The 19,188-nt window shown below is 37.4% G+C and overlaps 2 protein-coding genes across 5 annotated transcripts; both read right to left on the bottom strand.

Moving 5' to 3' along the window:
- Positions 1 to 594: 594 nt before the first annotated feature.
- Positions 595 to 4,326, bottom strand: Cyt-c1 (Cytochrome c1). Its single transcript, XM_022792442.2, has 4 exons — positions 4,185 to 4,326; positions 3,711 to 4,050; positions 2,181 to 2,363; positions 595 to 1,893 (listed from the first exon to the last, which is right to left on the bottom strand). Exons 2-4 carry the CDS (start codon positions 3,990 to 3,992, stop codon positions 1,438 to 1,440), a joined length of 921 nt encoding a protein of 306 aa, XP_022648177.1. The 5' UTR covers positions 3,993 to 4,050; positions 4,185 to 4,326; the 3' UTR covers positions 595 to 1,437.
- A 1,168-nt stretch (positions 4,327 to 5,494) lies between these two features.
- LOC111246042 (histone-lysine N-methyltransferase SUV39H2-like) lies at positions 5,495 to 19,179 on the bottom strand. 4 transcript variants are annotated; one of them, XM_022795249.2, is made up of 10 exons: positions 18,920 to 19,179; positions 16,535 to 16,813; positions 16,198 to 16,429; positions 15,401 to 15,563; positions 14,972 to 15,181; positions 14,067 to 14,238; positions 9,465 to 9,686; positions 8,197 to 8,448; positions 7,672 to 7,801; positions 5,495 to 7,411 (listed from the first exon to the last, which is right to left on the bottom strand). In XM_022795249.2, the coding sequence occupies exons 1-10, from the start codon at positions 18,932 to 18,934 to the stop codon at positions 7,290 to 7,292; spliced, it is 1,797 nt and encodes a 598-aa protein (XP_022650984.1). In that variant the 5' UTR covers positions 18,935 to 19,179; the 3' UTR covers positions 5,495 to 7,289. The 4 variants fall into 4 exon arrangements, with proteins under 4 accessions (XP_022650984.1, XP_086836009.1, XP_086836008.1 ...); XM_086979883.1 differs by having other exon boundaries at positions 16,246 to 16,429; positions 16,535 to 16,816; XM_086979882.1 differs by having other exon boundaries at positions 16,535 to 16,816.
- Between the last annotated feature and the right edge of the window lie 9 nt (positions 19,180 to 19,188).

Consider the following 19,188-nt stretch of genomic DNA (forward strand, 5'->3'; position numbering starts at 1 on the left):
GAAAGAGAGTCCAACACTGTTCTTAGTAAGGTTTTTTGACTCCGCAAAGGTTGACTGATTCTTCGAAGAATGCTAATAATTATTCGCAAAATTATTTTAGAATTCATGGAGAGATGAAGCGTCGTATAAAAAATAAAACTCCATCCAAGATCGTTCCACATCACCCAAGTTCGCGAGAAACTTTCATAAAATGTGTATCAGAAGTACCTTTCTTTAAGCCAATTGTTTCCTTGAAATCAATACTGGTATTTGATAAAAATATTTTCTTCTAAAAATCTACTTACCGTTTATGTCAATCCGCCGTCGTATATATAAAGATAAGGTATTCGTTGTCAGACAGTTTTGAAGACCTTGGAAAACCAAACAATTTTTTCGCCGAGATATTTTACACATACTTAGCTGTTGTCGATCAAAGTATTTTGTTTATAAGACGGCGATATTATTATATATATGGGAATCATAGCATGAAAGTGAAGAATAAAACTCGTTTTGTATCCAGATTTTAATGAATTGGTTAAATATTTGCTCTGCGTCGAAATCAAATTACGGATAAAGCCAATATTTCTCTTTTCAAGTAAACACTCAGAATAAATATATATTTTTTATTGTATCGTGTTTTATTTTTATTTATTTTTTCTTATCTACATAAGCTTCACCAAGGCCGTCCAGGGCACTAATGGTAAAACGTGCTCCGCCAAACCTAAAATTTATTGGCGGAAAGAATTAAAAATCTCATTCCTTTGTTTCATGCATGTTTCTTCCATTTGTCTTCGTGTTTGCGCTCCTTCCTTTCTCTCTTTTTCTCTTTTACGCTTTCGCTCTGTTCAGTTGGTACATAGGAAAAGATATTCTTTTTCTGTGTACTAACGCGTCGTAAGTTGACCCTTACCGCTACCACGTTCCAGTAATCAGAAGGAAGTGGTAAGTTATAATCATATATTCTATTCACTCGATGATACATAAGTGCTCCGGTGTTCCTTCCACCCTCACTTGTGTTTTCTAAAGGATTTCTTATGTCCACTTCGTATACATTTTACTATATTTGTTAAGGTTCGTGGGGTTTTGCTCTGTTTTGATAATATGTATTTGTAATTGTTGTTGGTTGTATTGTAATTGGCTTAGTCTTCTGGGATTTGATTATATTTGTAGTTCATGTATATAAAACTTTCCTATGCACTTATGTTCTGCCTTAAGGTTTCCTTTGTTGTTCCATATACCACTTACCATTACTTTACTCTATATTACCGTCCCTTTTAATATCGAAATTCGTTTTCAAAGAAGATGAAAAGCTATGGGTGGGTCATGCATCGTATACAGAAGGGTTCTATTTCTTCTGTATTTTGTAGTTGTTGATTTGGTAGTTGTAGTAATTTTTTTCTGCATTTTTTCCCTCACATTCTTGTTGGGGGCGGTGAGCTACTTGCCTGGACCTGCCTTTTAATCGTATTTTTTCGGCTTGTAGACAATTTTCCTAGTCTTGAGCGACGACCACTTCACTCGCTTCATGTACCACGAAGCATATGTCAGTAAAGGCAAAATCAACATTACTTTGATAAACAGTGTTTTGCGAACATCGTGCTCAAATTCAGCACACCATTTCAAGAAACAGGTGACATCCTTGGCTAACTGGGAAGCCGTTGCGGGCGTACCGTCCTGGTATTCGATCGCCTCGTCAAACAGCATTTGACCCATAGCAATGGCATTTCCTAGGAAGTAAGGATTATAGTGTTGGCCTTCTTGCAATTCAACACCAGCCGGTGGGTCTGTGTAGCCCGTCAGTAGAGAGAAGATGTAGTCTTCGCCTCCGTGGCGAGCCGAAGTTATAAATGAAAGATCGGGTGGGTATGCGCCGTTATTTGCAGCACGCGCAGCTTGCTCGTTCGGATAGGGATCCTGCAAAAATGAATATGGAGCGCACACATTTTAGTCGATTGATTTTATTCGTGTCATTCAGTAATCTAATTTAGAACTAAGGTACTAGGATTCATCTATTAACAGCGTAAAGGGTGCTATTTGACAGAATTTTGTGACATAAGTAGCAAAAGCGAAGTGCTCTTTCTACATGTTATTTCAAAAAACAAAGACGGTTCTGAACTTCATGTTTCAAAATCAATATGTCTGTAGAGTTATATATTTTAGAAGAAGTAAACATATTACCACTTTTATAAGGATTGATTTACCTGGAAGTAGTCAGAAAGTTTGCCTGGTCTTTGGTACATCTCGCCAGCGTCGTTAGGGCCATCGGTAACCATGATTTCTGCTGCCTCACTCTTCGCCTCTTCCTCCGTAAAACAGACACCGACCAAATTTCGATAAGCAATATACTTCAAGCTGTGACATGCAGCACAGACTTGCTTGTAAACCTGCGCTTAAAAAAACAAATTGTATAAAATTCGAAGAGGACAGTACACGGAATTAATAGGCAACATCGAAAAAGTAAAACCATGTATTTGCATGGTTTGCGCTTGTAACAACAGAAGTCAACAAAGTAACTCACTTCACGTAATTATTTATTACAGTTAGAAATAAGAAATTCTTATCTTTAATCTAAGGATCGATGTACTTGTTGCGCTATCAGTTTAACAGATTCAATACATAAAGTAGGTTTGTACTATCGTATACGATCAGTCTTACATACTACAGGTGCTTGTCCTAGTATATAGTTACATAAACTGTGAAAATATGAAAGAGTTAGTTATGTAAAAAGGATATCTTCTCTTATTTACATCTTAACAGATCCTAATTGTAAATTCTTTTTAAAATTATAAACACAAAATACTTTTATTTTCAGTTATTATTATGTTTAAGGTAACAGCAGAAAGTGTTTCCATCAGACAAAGATGGGACAATAATTATTTTGCTTGTTTTAAACCTTTTTATTTTTATTATATTTTTATTTTTATATATTTATATATTATTATATACAAATGTATATATATATAAAGTTTATGAGCCACTTTTATAATCGGCGGATGGAAAATGACAGTCAAAATATGAATTGCTACTGAAATCAAGTTCCATGTCGATATTATAGGATTATGATATCAAGGTAACAATTATTGGGGATACTTGCACAAACCAATTTCATTTCGGAAAAAAGTGAGCAGGTTAACATATTTTTAGAACAGAGTTTTGTTAAAATTTCTTTTGGCTATCAGATTTTCTTAGTAAGCAACGTTTGAGCATGACCTACTAGCCGGTCAAGTATTTTCGCATAAACTACTGCCAAACCCAATTGCTTAGCAGAAGCTTTATTGCTCTTTATTAAAGATTCTATAAAATCATTCATTTAATAGTATGCTCTAGTGTTTGATCTGCAGGAATTAAGTACTTCTAAGGAGGTGTCTTTTGCCAAAAAGCTACAATAACACAAAATATATTTGTGAGCTCTAATATTTTTTAAACACTTCAAAGTAAACCGATGCAAATTCGTATCTTCTATGCGCTTACGCGAACAAACAATCCTACTACTGTTAATGTTTTTGCGCATAAAAACACATCTTTATATTGTATTTAAATTACTGAACAGGCTTCAGGTGTTTGTGGGAGTATGTCTCTTACACCTATAGTACTTACATCACTTTTATCAGAACGCATTTGGAGAAACTGATTTTAGAGTAGATGCCGAGCGGACTCCCCTACGAGTTGGGAGGAGACTTAAGTTTCCAAGGACAATATGTAATAGGAATATAACAGAGAAGTCAACGAACCTCATATCCTCGTCGAATAGATGCGTGATCCAAACTAGCTATCGTTTTCGAGTGAGGCCAATCGTACTTCGAAGGATGAACGATAAGATCAACCGCATGTAACGGCGAGCTTTCGAGGGCAATCAGAACACCGGCGGCTCCCGCACCGGCCAGCCCAAGGACGGCATAAGCTGCCTTTTGGCCTCGGCCAGTGATACCCTGAGTGCGGTTCGTCGACAGCTGACGGATTGGAGCCTGAGATAGAATGCTCCTCCGGCTGCCCAGTCGCGTGACGAGAGCCATTTCACACCGTCCGTTCGGGTAGTAAAACACCAACCTACCAGAACTGCTCGACGGAACACTGGAAGGACACAGGAAGGAGAATTTAGCATTTGCCAAGTACACGGTCGCCGTCGTCAACAATATCGATAAAACACACACGAAAAACAGTTAAAATATCTCCCGCTAATAAACATTATCTTGCCCAATGCTCACCCTGAAAGGTTTCCCAGCGAAATAACCTTCAAAACTACACAGAACCCAACTTTCGGTTATACTGCCGGATGTTGACGCCAACCGAAACTACCTGCCGGCTAGAGGACCAAAACAAACACGCTTCAGCGCGCAATCATTCAAATTTTCGAGAGCGAAGGAAAAGAAAATCAACACGACCGTACCTCTGCGAAATACAGTAACAATGAGCAACAGCAGTCTGGCATGGTAGCAGTTGTTTAAAAATTTGCGCGTCTTTTATCTCCATAATTGTGATGTTTGTCTATAAAATTTGCGGACACGTAGTTATTTAGACTGAAACTGAGCGTGAATACACTACATTCCATGATGAAAGCCCGCCGCCTAAAACAATGCTCTATGGCAGTTCCGCACGGAAAAGTACAAACAATTATCCTTAGGTTTGCTATTTTTTGTTAAGATCAGAAATACAGTACGGTATATAGCATATCCTAAATGCATCCTGTCGTTCGGAACATTTTGAAGAAGCTGAAAGTGCTGTTTTGAGCATCTTGGAATATAGTGACAATGAATTAAAGCTGCTACTTGTGCATTAAATGCCATTTCCCATCAACTATTTTTTATCCAATTTTGAAGCTGTTAAATCCGATTGAAATACTTGCTGATAAATAATTAGGCTATTGGCTTATTTGGGATTGTTGGAACTGTTAGTTAAGAATAACCCAATGTTTTGAGTTTTACAAACGGCCACCGTTTGGCATTTCATCAGACGGCTGCTTACCAGCTCGAAACAAAGTGTGCCTATGCCGGTATTCGAATCTATCCCACCAGGTGTTCTTATATATTAGCAGGCAATTACGCCACTTACTAATCTGCCATCGGGAAGTATCACGTGATGAACGTTGATGGCATTATGGGTAGCGTATTTGTCTGCTAAAATTGACAGGTACCTGGTGGTCTGGGTTAAAACTCGAGCGTGAACTCACTTCCTTTCGTGCTGAAAGCCACCCGCCTGACAGAAAGCTTAACGACGGCATCGGACGTAAAACTGTAAACATTTAAAGATAAATAAGTAGTGCCTGAATGTACATTCGGACTAAATGACTTTAATATTTTTATTTTAAGGCATTGAAGTATAATAAAAAGCTACGCTTATTTATTATAATTGGTCTTACTAGCGTTCTTTTATAGCTTTTTTCGCTCATGCCCAATAAAAATCGTTTGGACTACCAATGAGGTCAGTATGTCTTGTTGGCAGTATTCAATCGACTGTTCCTAGGATTATGACCTGTTTGAAAGACGATGTATTATGGTACGAAAGAAATATATAAGGGTTCTTGAGTTATTTTACTTTATTCTTTTCTCTATAGCAAGCGATCACTGAGGTACATTTAAATGTATGTACAACAAGTATATAACAAGACTGATTTTACTTTCGTGAAGATCAACCATTTTTGTCAATCTACACTTTTGGTAATAAAAAAACCGCACTAAAAATTATTAGGATCGTACTAGTACTACAGAATCGATAGACAGCTCACCCAAATGTTGTACAAAGGTAAAAGTGTGATATTTACGATCGTTTGGGGTTTTCAACTTTTAACTGAAAAAGCCAGAAATGCTGGACGCTGGTTCCACTATTGATATACACCACCTTACATATGTGATATAAATGAAAAATCAATGAAATTGCAACATGCGCAAACATCGTCAATGGCTGAACGCCGGGCCAGCAAACTGGTATAAAAGGTTCTTTGTAGTGACACAGGTCAGGCTCGAAGAGAGCGGTTTGAGCTAGTGTAGCTACAAACAAATTTCTTTTTCGCATGCTCCTCCTATTCTGGTTTTACACTTATTTTGAGCAAACATCTTTAGGCATGGATCAATAATAAAACCTTATTAATATAAACTGTTTATAAATGCTACAGATTTTTTATTAATTGCTATTTTTAACTAGGCTTGTCTTACGACTGATTATTAACTGCGAACGGCTGTTATGCTGAACCTACACTGTATATATATATATATATTTGGTCCATCACAAATGACGCAATTAGTCAAAAACTTAAACGTAAATATGTGTACAAATTCGTCTTGAAATACAAATTGTTTCTATGCAGATTGTTACAAAGCATCTCATATTAGTCTTACGAACTATTTGAACGCTACTTGGAGCACGCACAGAATATCAGTTCTTTAGACATTTTGAAACGTTCCTTATTTCGTTTGTTACAAAGTTTCAATACCTACCTCCGATAATTTTGTTCTGAAATCTTTATCAAAGTGCACTGGATTTCTAGAGACCAGCGATTCTGACAATTGCTGCGTACCCATGTTTGATTCGGGCAGTTGTTTTCTGTTCAACTGTAACACCCAATATTAGTTTCTCGAATATAATATAACATCCGATCCCACTTTCTCAGTGAGTTCGGTAGCCTTATAATTTCACGTAGAATAGAACTGTAAAGTCTGACATAAAATATCAACACAACATGAATTCGACCAAGCTACGATTAGCATCAGTGGCAAGGCTAAGTCACAAGCACACACAGATACACGCCCATAGTGTCTACAATCAAATATCTAATAGATAAATCGAAAGTGGCACACGTCTATTTTCCCATTAGACGTTTTTCATTCTGTGCGTAAACGCAACGAGGCGTTACTATTAAACATAACAACTTCCTCATTCTTTTTGATAAGAGTCCTTTTTTGTCAGATTTGTTCCTCTGACACGATTTCTTTCTGGTCGCGCATTATTTCTACAACATATGTGCGAGCCCGGGAATGGTTCAATGGGCATACATCAAACAAAAGGATCATAAATAATTGGCTTCAGTCCTTTCAACACAAGCTGGTTTTTGCTGCCTTTTCCTATTTTTCGCAATGTATTGAAAATGCCCCGCAGTGGCTGTATGGTACAAACTGTCTAAGTATAATTACTCGCCTATTATGTGAAGATCATTTAAGAAGAAATTTTGTCTCCATTTGGGACAATACTGGATTAGATAGTGTTTTCACTCCATTATCGTTAGTTCATTTGCTGAGTTTTATATATACTTGTTGCGGTTCCAATTTGAAAAACTAAAATGTTCATATTTTTTATGGAAAGAACAGTTTTTTTTCCTGTTAGTTAAATTGCCCTCTACAGTTCTCTGCTCCGCAACGGCACTGGAACAATAGTCGGCCTGGAGCAGCAGGGTTATCGTCCATGGAAGCACGGGATAAATCCAAGGACTCCGCCTCCGTTACTGAAAAAGAGTTGGGTAGAGAGTGCTTACAATAAATCGATGTAAATAATGCATTTAATGTTTAGCATTCATCTGAATCTTTGCGAACAATTGTAATACGCGGAAGTTGTAATTTATATTATTCTTTCTCGGAATAGAAGTCAACTTACTTTCAATATTTTTAAAAAGTAAGTTAATAACTTCTTGTACAATCAGATTCCTCTTATTTCTGCAGCAATTTATTTAAACACTAGAAAGCATAGATGTGTGGCAAACCCTACCATTGACGCGATAGTCAAACGTGAGTTCCTCATGCTTACGAATATCCCGACTGGAGAAAAATGCTAAGCGTGGCATCAGCAAGTCGAGATTATCCACCCAAACCGGAATGACAACCAAGTTTGGATTGCACTGTAATGAAATCAATAATGGAGCGTACATTAATTATTACAACAACATTAATCAGCTGCTAATTTATCGTTGCGTGATAGGCTGATATATTTATATTTATCTCCATAGCCGCTTTCGCTTGATCATCTAGCTCGATAATAATTCGACTAGTTTAAGATGATGAATAACATTCCGTATGTTATTATTTAAAATGGTGTGGACGAAGAATCGCATTAATACTTTTCCATTTTTTTAAGATATTTATTTACTTATATTACTATTACGTGTTTTATAATTACGATATTGTTACGTAAGCCAAACTGGACCTAACTAAACCTCAAAGGATCAAAGAACGAGGATCATCTGTATCTAAGTGTATCGCCCTCTAGTTGGATAAGTACAGAAGTCTACCTTACCGAATGATTTATAAAATGTGAGCAATTGCCGCATTGGAGAGCATCAACGGTGTATTTAGCTTCGCGCTCCGTGTTGAAGTCAATGTCAAAGAGATAGGTGTCATCAGTACGTTGACCTGCCATTTCAGAAGTAATCACTTCGCCTAAATACTCCATAACAAAGCTCCAAGCGCGTATCGGAGCGTTTGCTCTCAGCCCCCAGCCTCGGCCATTATCTGTCTTGAAGATTGTCACTGGCACCTGCCGGCCTCGCTGCGAAAACACATTTATCAATTTCTACTTTATATATTTCAATTAGAAGCTAGATTTAAACGGTATTGATCAATTCGGTCGGTGGAAATAGCAACCCTCTACGGTGGCACTGTACTATTAAATGCATTTGTTCCAAGGATAAACGCTTTTTGCTGTTTTGCGCCAGTGCGTGAGCGCCTATAGTTAGGTATAAAGAGAGTGATGATATTGTAAAATTAGGAGTCGTGTTTTCATCATGTGACATGCATTCTGTAAGTGATGCTTTCCCGGTAAACCCACGCGAAAAACACGAAACCGATTAAAGAGGAGCAGTTGCAAATGACCTACAATTCTATAGGAATACCACATAAGTTTACAAGCTTCGTAGATAAGGTTGTTCTACTCTAACAACCCGACGAAGATACGAGGTGGATGATATCCAAGCCACATACAACTGAACAATGTATAACGAAAGTTTAAAAACGGCGTTCATTTCTGGATGCGAAACCACTCAACAGAAGTAACCAAACTTCGACGGCATGCTAGAGGCGCACGTGTTACAGTGTAAACTCTAAAGCGGAAGGAAGTAGGTTTATTCATCGAAGTGCTTAACTAAATAAACTGAACGGAATCAGCAATTCTTTAGCCATTTTCAACGAAAATAAGCGACCAATATTTGCTCCAAACGTAATCAGAAAAAGGTTCAACCAGGACATCTTCCAAGGTAAAAGAAAGTCAGAGTCGACGCACGTCACGTAAGTCGCTACGATCGCTACACGAATCGTCAGGAAATATCGACACACGTCCTGCAGACCACCTGAGAGAAGGAGACATCAGCTCTTTGAAAAAAGTTTCTCACCCTAATCTGTGACATGAGCAAAGTTGAATTATTATTACTCAGAATGCTTTTTACCTCGATAACGTAAGTAACCTAGTTACGAATCGTGCGAACAGAGATAGAAAACATTCACCTTTGAGGTTAAAGAACTACTTAACAACTTTATGTATTCCTTTTGAATAGCAGCTTAACTTCATACCTGTGTGACACGGTTGAAACAGGATGCCGGACATGTACAGGACGCATTGCATTCGATGATCCCACTGTTACTCCGCCGGCAGGCAACAGTCAGAACTCCCCTCTCATTGTAGGCTTTCTGACGCTCATTATGGAGGCCTCCGCAGCCGTCCTTGTAACAGTCTCTACAGCGACACCCCAATTCGGCTCGCTCAATCATGATGCCTTCGGCGTACGTGTAGTCCTAAAAGCATAGTAATTATCGGATGGATGTAGATTTTCACAATAAAACGCATACACGCACAAAAGGCCACGAGTAACGATTAAAAGAAGCAGAAAACAAAATATGTGTACTCTTCAAGCAATGAAAGTTGTTCTACTGTTAATTCTCGACTCAAAATATGTTGCGAGGGGGATGGAACACATCGGAAGGAAAGTGGAAACGTATTACTTCAATACAGTTGCTACAAAAGTGCGTTGCTAAACAGTCGTTTAAAGTGTAATGAAGGTAATCCTTTTGAGTTATACACCATCATGAAATCTCAGGCATGTTTGTCTTTTGTTTTTCTTCGAAAAGTAAAGAAAGTATAAAATCAGTTCATCTATTCCTGGTCCTTTCAATGCACTCCATTTGACAGACAAATATGGACATAAAAAAGAAGATTTGAAGACAGAAAAGGAGAATAATGGTAAGATCGTAATATAACAACGTCTAAACCTGTTTCAGTTGCTAAAACCGTTTCAAGGAACATGTAAGTTTCGGATATGGTAAACAAAAACGGTTTGTTATGGGAGCTACCGTGCCTACAATAGTAAACAATTTTATAGGCCGCATCCTAAACCAAGCGCGTCCCTATCATACGCTAGTTACTTTCTACGCCGGAACTAATCACACTGTAAAACGGCGGCCACATACAAGTAACGGACACATACAAGTCATTCCATCGATAAAGGCAGAAGGACAACTCACTGAACGGTCGAGTCAGATCCATCTACCACGACAGATTGCCCTGGATAGGCTCTTCTGTCCGTCTGCTTACGGCATGCTTGTTAATGGCAAATTGTGGGCTAACTGCACTTCAATTAAATTCGAGAATCTTAGCTATATATGTACGAACAGTTGAGACATGCATACCAATAACTTGCACTATCACATTCGCTATGCGCCACTCATTTCCGATCCTATTGCACACAAGAATATCCGGCCATCTACATAGGTAAAAAGCTACAAAAGGCAAGCGAACTGCAGAGACGGCGGATTGAGATAATTTTTTTTCCAAGTTATTACGTTACGGATAAGTGGCTCTTATCAGCTTAGCAAACTTGGCCTACTAGTTCTCTTGTACCCGCTTCTTTTAGCTCCCATCAGTCCGCAGCTCCTCTCTACGCATTAAACCTTTGACCTTCCATGCCTTGGATTCGATTCATCTTTATTTTTTTGCTCCTTTTCTATATTTCTTTGGTTACTACCAGTAGTACAAATACCCCAGCGTCTTGCAACAGCAAGACATACCGAAACTGTCGCCAGCAAGTTCTCTGAAGTGTTTATATTATAATAAAAATGCTCGTTCTGTTTGCTGTTGCCACAGGTGTACTTGATACATCTTAATATTTTCTAAGTGATGCTAGCGGATATATAGTGTCCCAAAAAATGTATACATTGTTTGAATGATCGTAACTTTAATTTTTATTTACATATAAAGATTATTGACTACAAAAGATTCTATATAAAATGTGTAATTTATCTCCAATCACAGATGTTTGAAATTACTATCACTGTGATCTACATAGCTATTAAAAGCAGGCTATTACTTTAAAAGCTTCAACAGGCTTTCAGAGTCGTCGGTTTTCCCGTGTAAATTTCTTTTAGGCAACCCACGAAGAAAAGGCATTGGAGTTAGGTCTGGGGAAGGGGAAGGCCATTTTATGGCGGTTTTTGTCTTACCCATTTGTTTATAAGGTTCTTATCAAAATATGCTCTCACGTCACAACCACTGTGTGCAGGTGCTGTTCGAACCAAACTCACTGTCTCTACTAAAGTCCTCTCGAATATGTAATAACACTGATTCTTGCAGTAAATTTAGATAATTGGCACCAGTCATTGTCAATCAGATTACAATGTATACATCTTCTTGGACACAGTCTGTATATATATATATATATATATATATATATATATATATATATATATACACATATAAATATACCAACGCAGCAAATGCCTCTCTGTGAAGAGATCTTATTCGTAATGTTCTTGCCAGTTAGCGGATTTTTTGCAAAACGTCCAGGCTTTTAGTTATATTATGTAATTTTTATATTCGACAGTTAGGCACTTCTAAAACCAAACACCATAGAAGCAGCCTTTATTTACTCATATATTGAAAATGGTCCATCAACTATTGATTATATTAAACATACCCTGTGGATGAGACAATGGTTACGCTAGAACGCTTGATACAGCTTTTACTAACGCAACAGAGAACTTAGTCATCATTTTGGAGCAGTCAATTATACCAGACTCGTCAACAGTGGTGACAATCATTCACGCTATAGTGCCGTAGATAGCATTTATGGTGTCTTTCTGTGGTTTCTAACAAAACGAAGAGCAAAATATTAAAATAATATACTGAGAATTCGGAAATTAGAATGATACATAAACTTATTTATAGGGTTTACACGGCGCCTCGGGGAATTAATTATCTGCGTTCCTTTTCACCTTGCATTTATATTTTAGACATGGAAGGTATAAATCTAAATATAAACTATATACTGATTATCTTAAACTGCACGATTCCTCCAAAACTGCAAATAAACACCGCAGTTTATGACTACCAAATGTTGCAAATTATGTGAATATTATTAAACCCAAATAAATTGCAATCTCTTCAGAAACTTCTGTGTATATATCCCTAAGGCTCACTTCAGTTGATCTTAAAGTCATACACCGAAATTGGTCTTAACCGGCTCATTACTTAAGTTTAATTTACTACGCGCTAGTCTAAGGCACAATTGATGTATAACCTCTGTACAAGAATTTACCTACGAGTTTACAAGTTACTGTGAGAGTTGACTATCTGTATTCAAAAACATATTAAGATAATTAAACGTCTATAATCGAATTGTATACGGCATGTATGTGAATTAATAGTGCGATTCAGTATAACACTATTGATGTCCATGCATTTGTTCTCATCTATTGAACTCTCAGGAATTCATTGGCTAGTTCTGGATTTACAGGCAGATTAATAATTAGCTACACCCTCTATCGTCTAAAGCGAGTAAAATCTATTTATATATATATATAGGTATCCGAAGAATCCCTAACAAGGCAAAATAGAGTTAAGTGTTCTTTAAAGTAGGACAAGAGTGATGAAAAAACTCTGCATTTCAAATTTACGCCTGAGAACACTCACGTGTAGCCAACATACCAATGTGCCCCCTAAAAACATTGCTACTTCCATGGCCCATACTGTTGTTGTTTATCCTTAACAAACCCTTCACTGAACAGATTCCAGAGACTAGCTAACATACCAACAAATCGATGAACAAGCACGAATTCAACACAAATGGCCCTGGACCATTGGTTGGGGATTGTGCATTCAACCTGTTCAAAAAAGTACTATTTTAATAATAAGAAAAATCATAGAATAAATTCTTGGGGCAAACTACTATGAGCGATAGGTCACTGAAAACAAGATATGAATACTGCAAAATATGAAAAGAATTGTGAATCCGGACAAACCACCTAGAGCTTTTCACGATAGCTGTAAGGAAGCAGATCTGCGGAAAGTAAAAATGAGTAAAAGCGAAAGCTTTGACTCGTTTTTACTTTTCCAGAAAAGAGCTGAACTTGCCAGCATTCACGAAAAATCACACTGAAAAACAAAACATGACGCTATGAAGTGTATTACCTAACCAACCATGTTAAAATGCTTGTTTACCCGGATATATATATATCCATGTGGGTAATTCCGGAACGGTGTAGGTTAAATTTCATCAAAGAAAAAGTTTACGACGAAAAATTTATGTTTCGGGAAACCCATGTTCGAAAATTTAAAAAATACTTACGACTCAATTGATATATATCCAAAAGGGACTAAGATTTACGTTTTGAAGTTGCGCAATAAGAAGGGGTATAATGCATCAAGCTGTTGCCAGGTGTGAGGCATTTACAAGTTTGTCTAGGCGAAAAAGGCAAGTTTATGAAAGTGAGTTCTATTGATACTGTCACGGACGTAACAGGATCTCTAACGTCCTCGTTGATGTGGAAGGTTACGTACTAACGTTTGAATTGAAAGGCATCGGTGCATCGCCCCACTGATACACTTGCCCATCTAGTAGAACATCCGCTAATAGCTTGCAAGATATTAGTGCGTCCTGAAAATATACTCGTTCACATATGTGGCATGTTAAAACGTTTATGAATAATACCATATTTAGTAGCGATGGCTACCTGATTTTCGTAATTTATATAAAGAAAGCCACTTATGATATTGCTTGGTGGACTCTGATTTGTTTCTGTTATGCCACCATCTTATTTCTAGACTTCTTACGTGTGCTGGCAGTAAATAAACAGAATCATTTTTTCGGTGGCATCTTCTATCAGACATGATCCCGCACTCACAGACATAAATTGGAAGTTGGTTGGGGGCGGGTCGTTATCAACGAAGTTCTCAACAAACAGCGCTGCAGGCTCCCGGACGGTTTTTTTGATCGACTCACGCCAATTCTCTAGCTCATCAAGATAATCCTGACGCTCAAGCATCGTTCGGATGAATTTACATGGGCCTCCAAACCTAAAAGTAGAAATAATCGGAATATTAGAAATGACCCACTTAGCCTAATTTTTTGCAGAAGATATTCATATAGATTCTCCTCGTGGAATGCGCCTTTCGTTCGATATATTAAAACCTGGTGTCCGTATTCGGTTAGGCCTTTAAATCTGCATCGCTAGACAGGTTTTTCTAATGTACTTTATTAATAAAAAATAATTGCTTCCATCATAGATAAAGCAAAGCCTATATTGATATAATATGAATAAGTTTTAGCTGTGCAATTTAGTTGATTTATATTTTATTTGTCTTCGAATAGTAAAGCAAACACCTGTGAAATTTCCAACATGAATCAATCTGTAGTACTTACAGAAGTATTTTCTTACGGAAATTGTCATGGCTTTTTTAGATCGGGTGGAACTGAGATTCATTTGGCATTGCGAATTTCGTTCGAAAATCTTATACTGATAGAGGCTAGCATTCGAAGTACCATACCACTATTCTAGAAGCTTTTTTACAAGTAGCTTCTTATACTACGTTTTTGTTGAAATATATTATGCTGTGAGAGCAGCAGGATGCCTCTAACGGCAATGTGAAACAATGGAGTTCGAGGAGAGGTTTACAATTACCTTGCAAGGCTGCACTCTTTGGTTGCAGGGAGATGCAATACGGTAATGACACTGGTCGTTGCTTTGTTAAAAACAGTAAACGGAGATTACATGTTATAAATTCACTCCATATTGGTATCGAAACTCACTCTTCGTGAATCCTGGATAAAAGTTGGCTGGATCGCAAGTTTGTAATGTCTGTCCGCATGGCTTTTAGGCTTTTTTGCGTGTACTGGCTTGCCTCTGAGAGCACGAACTTCCTTTCCAAAAGGGGATAGGCAATCTTGAGATCGAGTACTGGGTTATCTAGAAGCGTTACCTCCATTATATGTCTTAGCACACCGGCCAATATTCGATCCCTGCCGCAGACCAGAGAGTAAAAGAAAGTATCAGAATGGATGCAGATTAAGCAAAAATAACTTCATTGACAATAACCACCTAAAAGGTCAAAAAGGACGTGTTAATGAAGAGCCAAGAAAGTTTCGGACATGCTCTGAAGTAGCATTTGTGTGAGAGCTTAGCAAAGCTCTAAAATTATATTTACAAAAATGCCAGAAGTAGGTGAATGATATACTTACGGGTACTTGTTTTCAACAAGGTAGTCGATAAGCATTACATGACAATCTAAGTTGTGTAGAGGTTCCCACTGGTTGTACTTTTCGTCCCAGCCTTTCCATTTAATTAAGCACTCCAATTTCGATTCTCGAATGCGTACCTTGACTACCTGATCAACCTCATATTCTTCATATTTATCAAAGAAAATTAAAAAGTATCTTATTAACAAGCTTGTTTATCAATATGCCGAGTAACTGAGTCAACCAAATCTTGCGAATGGTAACGAATTTTACATCAAGGTAGAGCTTAGGGCACATATTGCGCAATTTAAGGCTCCATGCTTTTCAAGATCCGGCTTCTAAGTTCTCACTCATAACAAAAGCGCTGAGCCAGGATGCATGACCTCAGGTATGATAATACTTCGCTCCTAAAGCACGTTTCAAACACCACTTGTTGTTAACAACAATGTGACAGTGACGAATGTTATTGAAGGAAAGTATTAAATAAATATATTTGAGGCCTCGATATAATAAATTTGTAAACAAAACAACCGTTTGATAAAAGTAATAGACCTTTGTATCTATAATATAGAGCAATAGCTATAGAGTATTATATCGAAAGTTTCTTTTTAACGAGTATAGGATATAACAATTGTTATATGCAATCTCAGCATCATCCTTTAGGTGTGGCTTTGAGTATATACGTGTTACTTTGGGTAACTGCCAGCTGCAATCAATGGTTATTGATTTCCGTTGTTTAAAGTTCATCAAGCAAAAAAATCGAAACAATTTACTAGTTCATAACTGTAGTAATTACTGACCCTCCAAAGGACTTGTTTGTGTCCTGGAGGCCTTTCTCTTGCTCTTGCCTTGACTCCAGTTCGGTGATTCGTACTTCACTGTAGCAGCCGTACCATCTGCAATCTTCAGCCGCTTAACACAACATACTCCCAACTCCTCGCAGTCAACACCGTTCTTCCAACACAATTCTCTCAGCTGGTCCTTAGTTACTTTACAAGCCAATACGAGTCTTTTGCCATCTGGTGGGAAATGCTGTAAGAATGCTTTTAATGTTAAGATAATTCAATTTCATCGATGCTAACAGGTTATTGTATGAATGAGATTAAAAAAAACTGTTTAAAAAAAATTTCTTCTTACCAAGTAATCCTCGACAATACAGTGTTGATTGTTGTGCGCCTGGGCTGAATATGGGACTGCCAAAACGCTAGGCGACTTCGAGATTTCATTATCTTGGGTTGTTTCCCCAGTTGTGGTAATGAGACCCTTTTTCGCACCTAGGTTCACGCCAACTCCACTGTTTTCCTTTGAACTTCCATTGAATGACTGTCTACCAAGAGTAGCCCCCTCTCTTTCAGTTGAATCTCGCAAAAAAAAACTGTCCAGTTTCAGTTGGAGTGCTCGTTTCGGTGGACTCACCTGCTTAAAAAGAAGATAAAAAAAATACAAGTAAATAAATATTTAAAGCCTTTTTTTTGACAGCTATTGATTATTCGTATTCTACCCTATTGACCTTTCTCGTCCTTTTAAATAGACAATGGAGTGTCAATGCATGAAACTCTACAGAAGTACTTTTCAAATTACACCTTTTTTTCAATCATCTACCTTAATTTAGCGTTAAGCCTCGATCAAATGAAACGATAACTTGATAGATTTTTCAATATTATTATAGCAAACAGTATATAACAACATTTAATCTGACTTCGAAGACAATCTGTGGACTTTGTCAAAAAAAACGATTAATAAAAGTCAACTTCATGAAAGCTGCTTAAATTTATTTTATTAATTCTTGTTGCCTCTGAACCTTTTTTTAGGACATTCGTAAACGAAAAGTAAACTAAGCTTTTCTTTGTACATTTCACTTGTTATATTTTGAATAGGATGTTCACACCTTTGAAACTGGTAACAAAAGATACGTTCTTTTTCTGTTATTCAGTAGGATGAGTAAGGCCCCTGATCGGCAGAGATCTTAAATATTTGTTTAGTAACGTATTCGTTCATATGTGGTATCCAACGAGCGCTGTATAAGTATGTAAAACAATTTAGCTCGAGTGTTGTAGTAGGCTGTAAGTTTAATTTACAAACAAATCGGGCGGCAGTTTCAGCTGACGAAAGTGAAATACCAGGTGAAACCTCACAGTTTTATTCGCGTTCGCTTATTTTACGGCTTTGTTTAATAAATAAATAAGTTAAATAAGTAAATAATCGATAATCATCGGGTTAACGACGATTAAAAACACGTTCGTTCGAAGCGCAACAGCAGCTCCCGCTAACTAAAGACTTTGCTTATTAATAGGTAGGACACAGTCCACTCCCAGATCTGTGCAAAAAGACAAGGAAGTATTTTTTACAGGAGCTTCGTTATTTTGCTATGTCTCTGCTGTATTCCAACGATTGAGCCTACGAACTTTCTGCACAAATTGGAAGCGCTGTGCTTCCAGACCGCTATGTGTGAGAAACAGGTGCTACATACACACTTACGCAACGTTTGCAACTTGATGATACTTAACGCACTATTAGTAAAAACCCTTGAAGACCTCTGTGTTGGAATTCCAAACTTGATGGTCATACAGGAAATATATTATTTTAGACATTGCTGTGTTTTAAATGTTTGTACAATATAATTTGATCCGATTTTGACGAATATTATTATTACGTTGCGGCTGCCCGAGCAGCATTTTCAAGTTGCAGGATTATGTCACAGAATTATGGAGCGCGTATTGATAAGCAGTCGATAGAGCCTTTTATATGCTGAGCTTGTCTAAGAAAAACGTCATTACCTTACAATTTTATTACCTAGTATGCGGAAAATATGCAAATTTTAGAAAAAGAAGAACGAATTACTTCTTATGCCGCTAGGATTGTATCATAATACATCGTAGAATAGCAATGAAACCCGAAGAGCAAGAAAAAACAACGATAGAAGATATGAATAATAGACAATGCATATCTATACAAACCAAAAAACGCGACTATTGTAGCCGAAATAACTCTAAAGGCTGATTCAGAATAGAACAGAGTCTAGCACGCCCTAATTCTTAATATACTAATTAGTAATCGCCGTAGATCATATACATGATCGCGAATGTTACTATTCATGGGTACCTTAATTACCTCATATATTTCCCTGTTCTGTTCACTTTTTTTTTTTATTTACTCCTTAACGTTTCACTAGACTACTTAGTTTGTTGATCAAGTTAATATTTTTGGCCAAACTCGGCATATTGAACTTCTTGTTAATACTTAATTCGCTAGTATATCAAAATAACTCTTTTTACCAGCTCACGTCTGTATAGAGTACATAGTCCTGTGGCTCGTATTGTAGAACTGAAGTGTTTCCATTAAACTGTCCTCATCGCAAGCGACATGCATCATCGATGGAACATTTGAAACTGTTTATAATGAATAAAGTAAAAATTAATGAACACTACTATTGCTTATATATTATGGCCATTCATTCGAGAGATGCTTTAACAAAAGAGCACTTGTTGCTGTTCTGGCGACAGCGATCCAAGGCGATCTTACCCCTGGACCCGGCATGACGATCCAGCGATTGGGGGTAACTGTATATTATGCGTGAGCAGAAAAAACGCTTTACCGCTTGAAGGCAACCAATAAAAAAACATTAACAAAAATGCACAACACCAGTCACACTCCCATCCACAATAAAAGCATCACTTGAAATCATGCCGAAGAGGAATCTGTCCGGATTCCGAACATTCAGCCCCGACGGTTTTTTCTATATATGTTCGATTTTTGGAATTCAAAGCACGAACGTAAACAATTGCCGAATA

The sequence above is a fragment of the Varroa destructor genome, unplaced genomic scaffold (assembly GCF_002443255.2).
Source record: "Varroa destructor unplaced genomic scaffold, Vdes_3.0 BEIS01000002.1, whole genome shotgun sequence".
NCBI lineage: Eukaryota > Metazoa > Arthropoda > Arachnida > Mesostigmata > Varroidae > Varroa > Varroa destructor.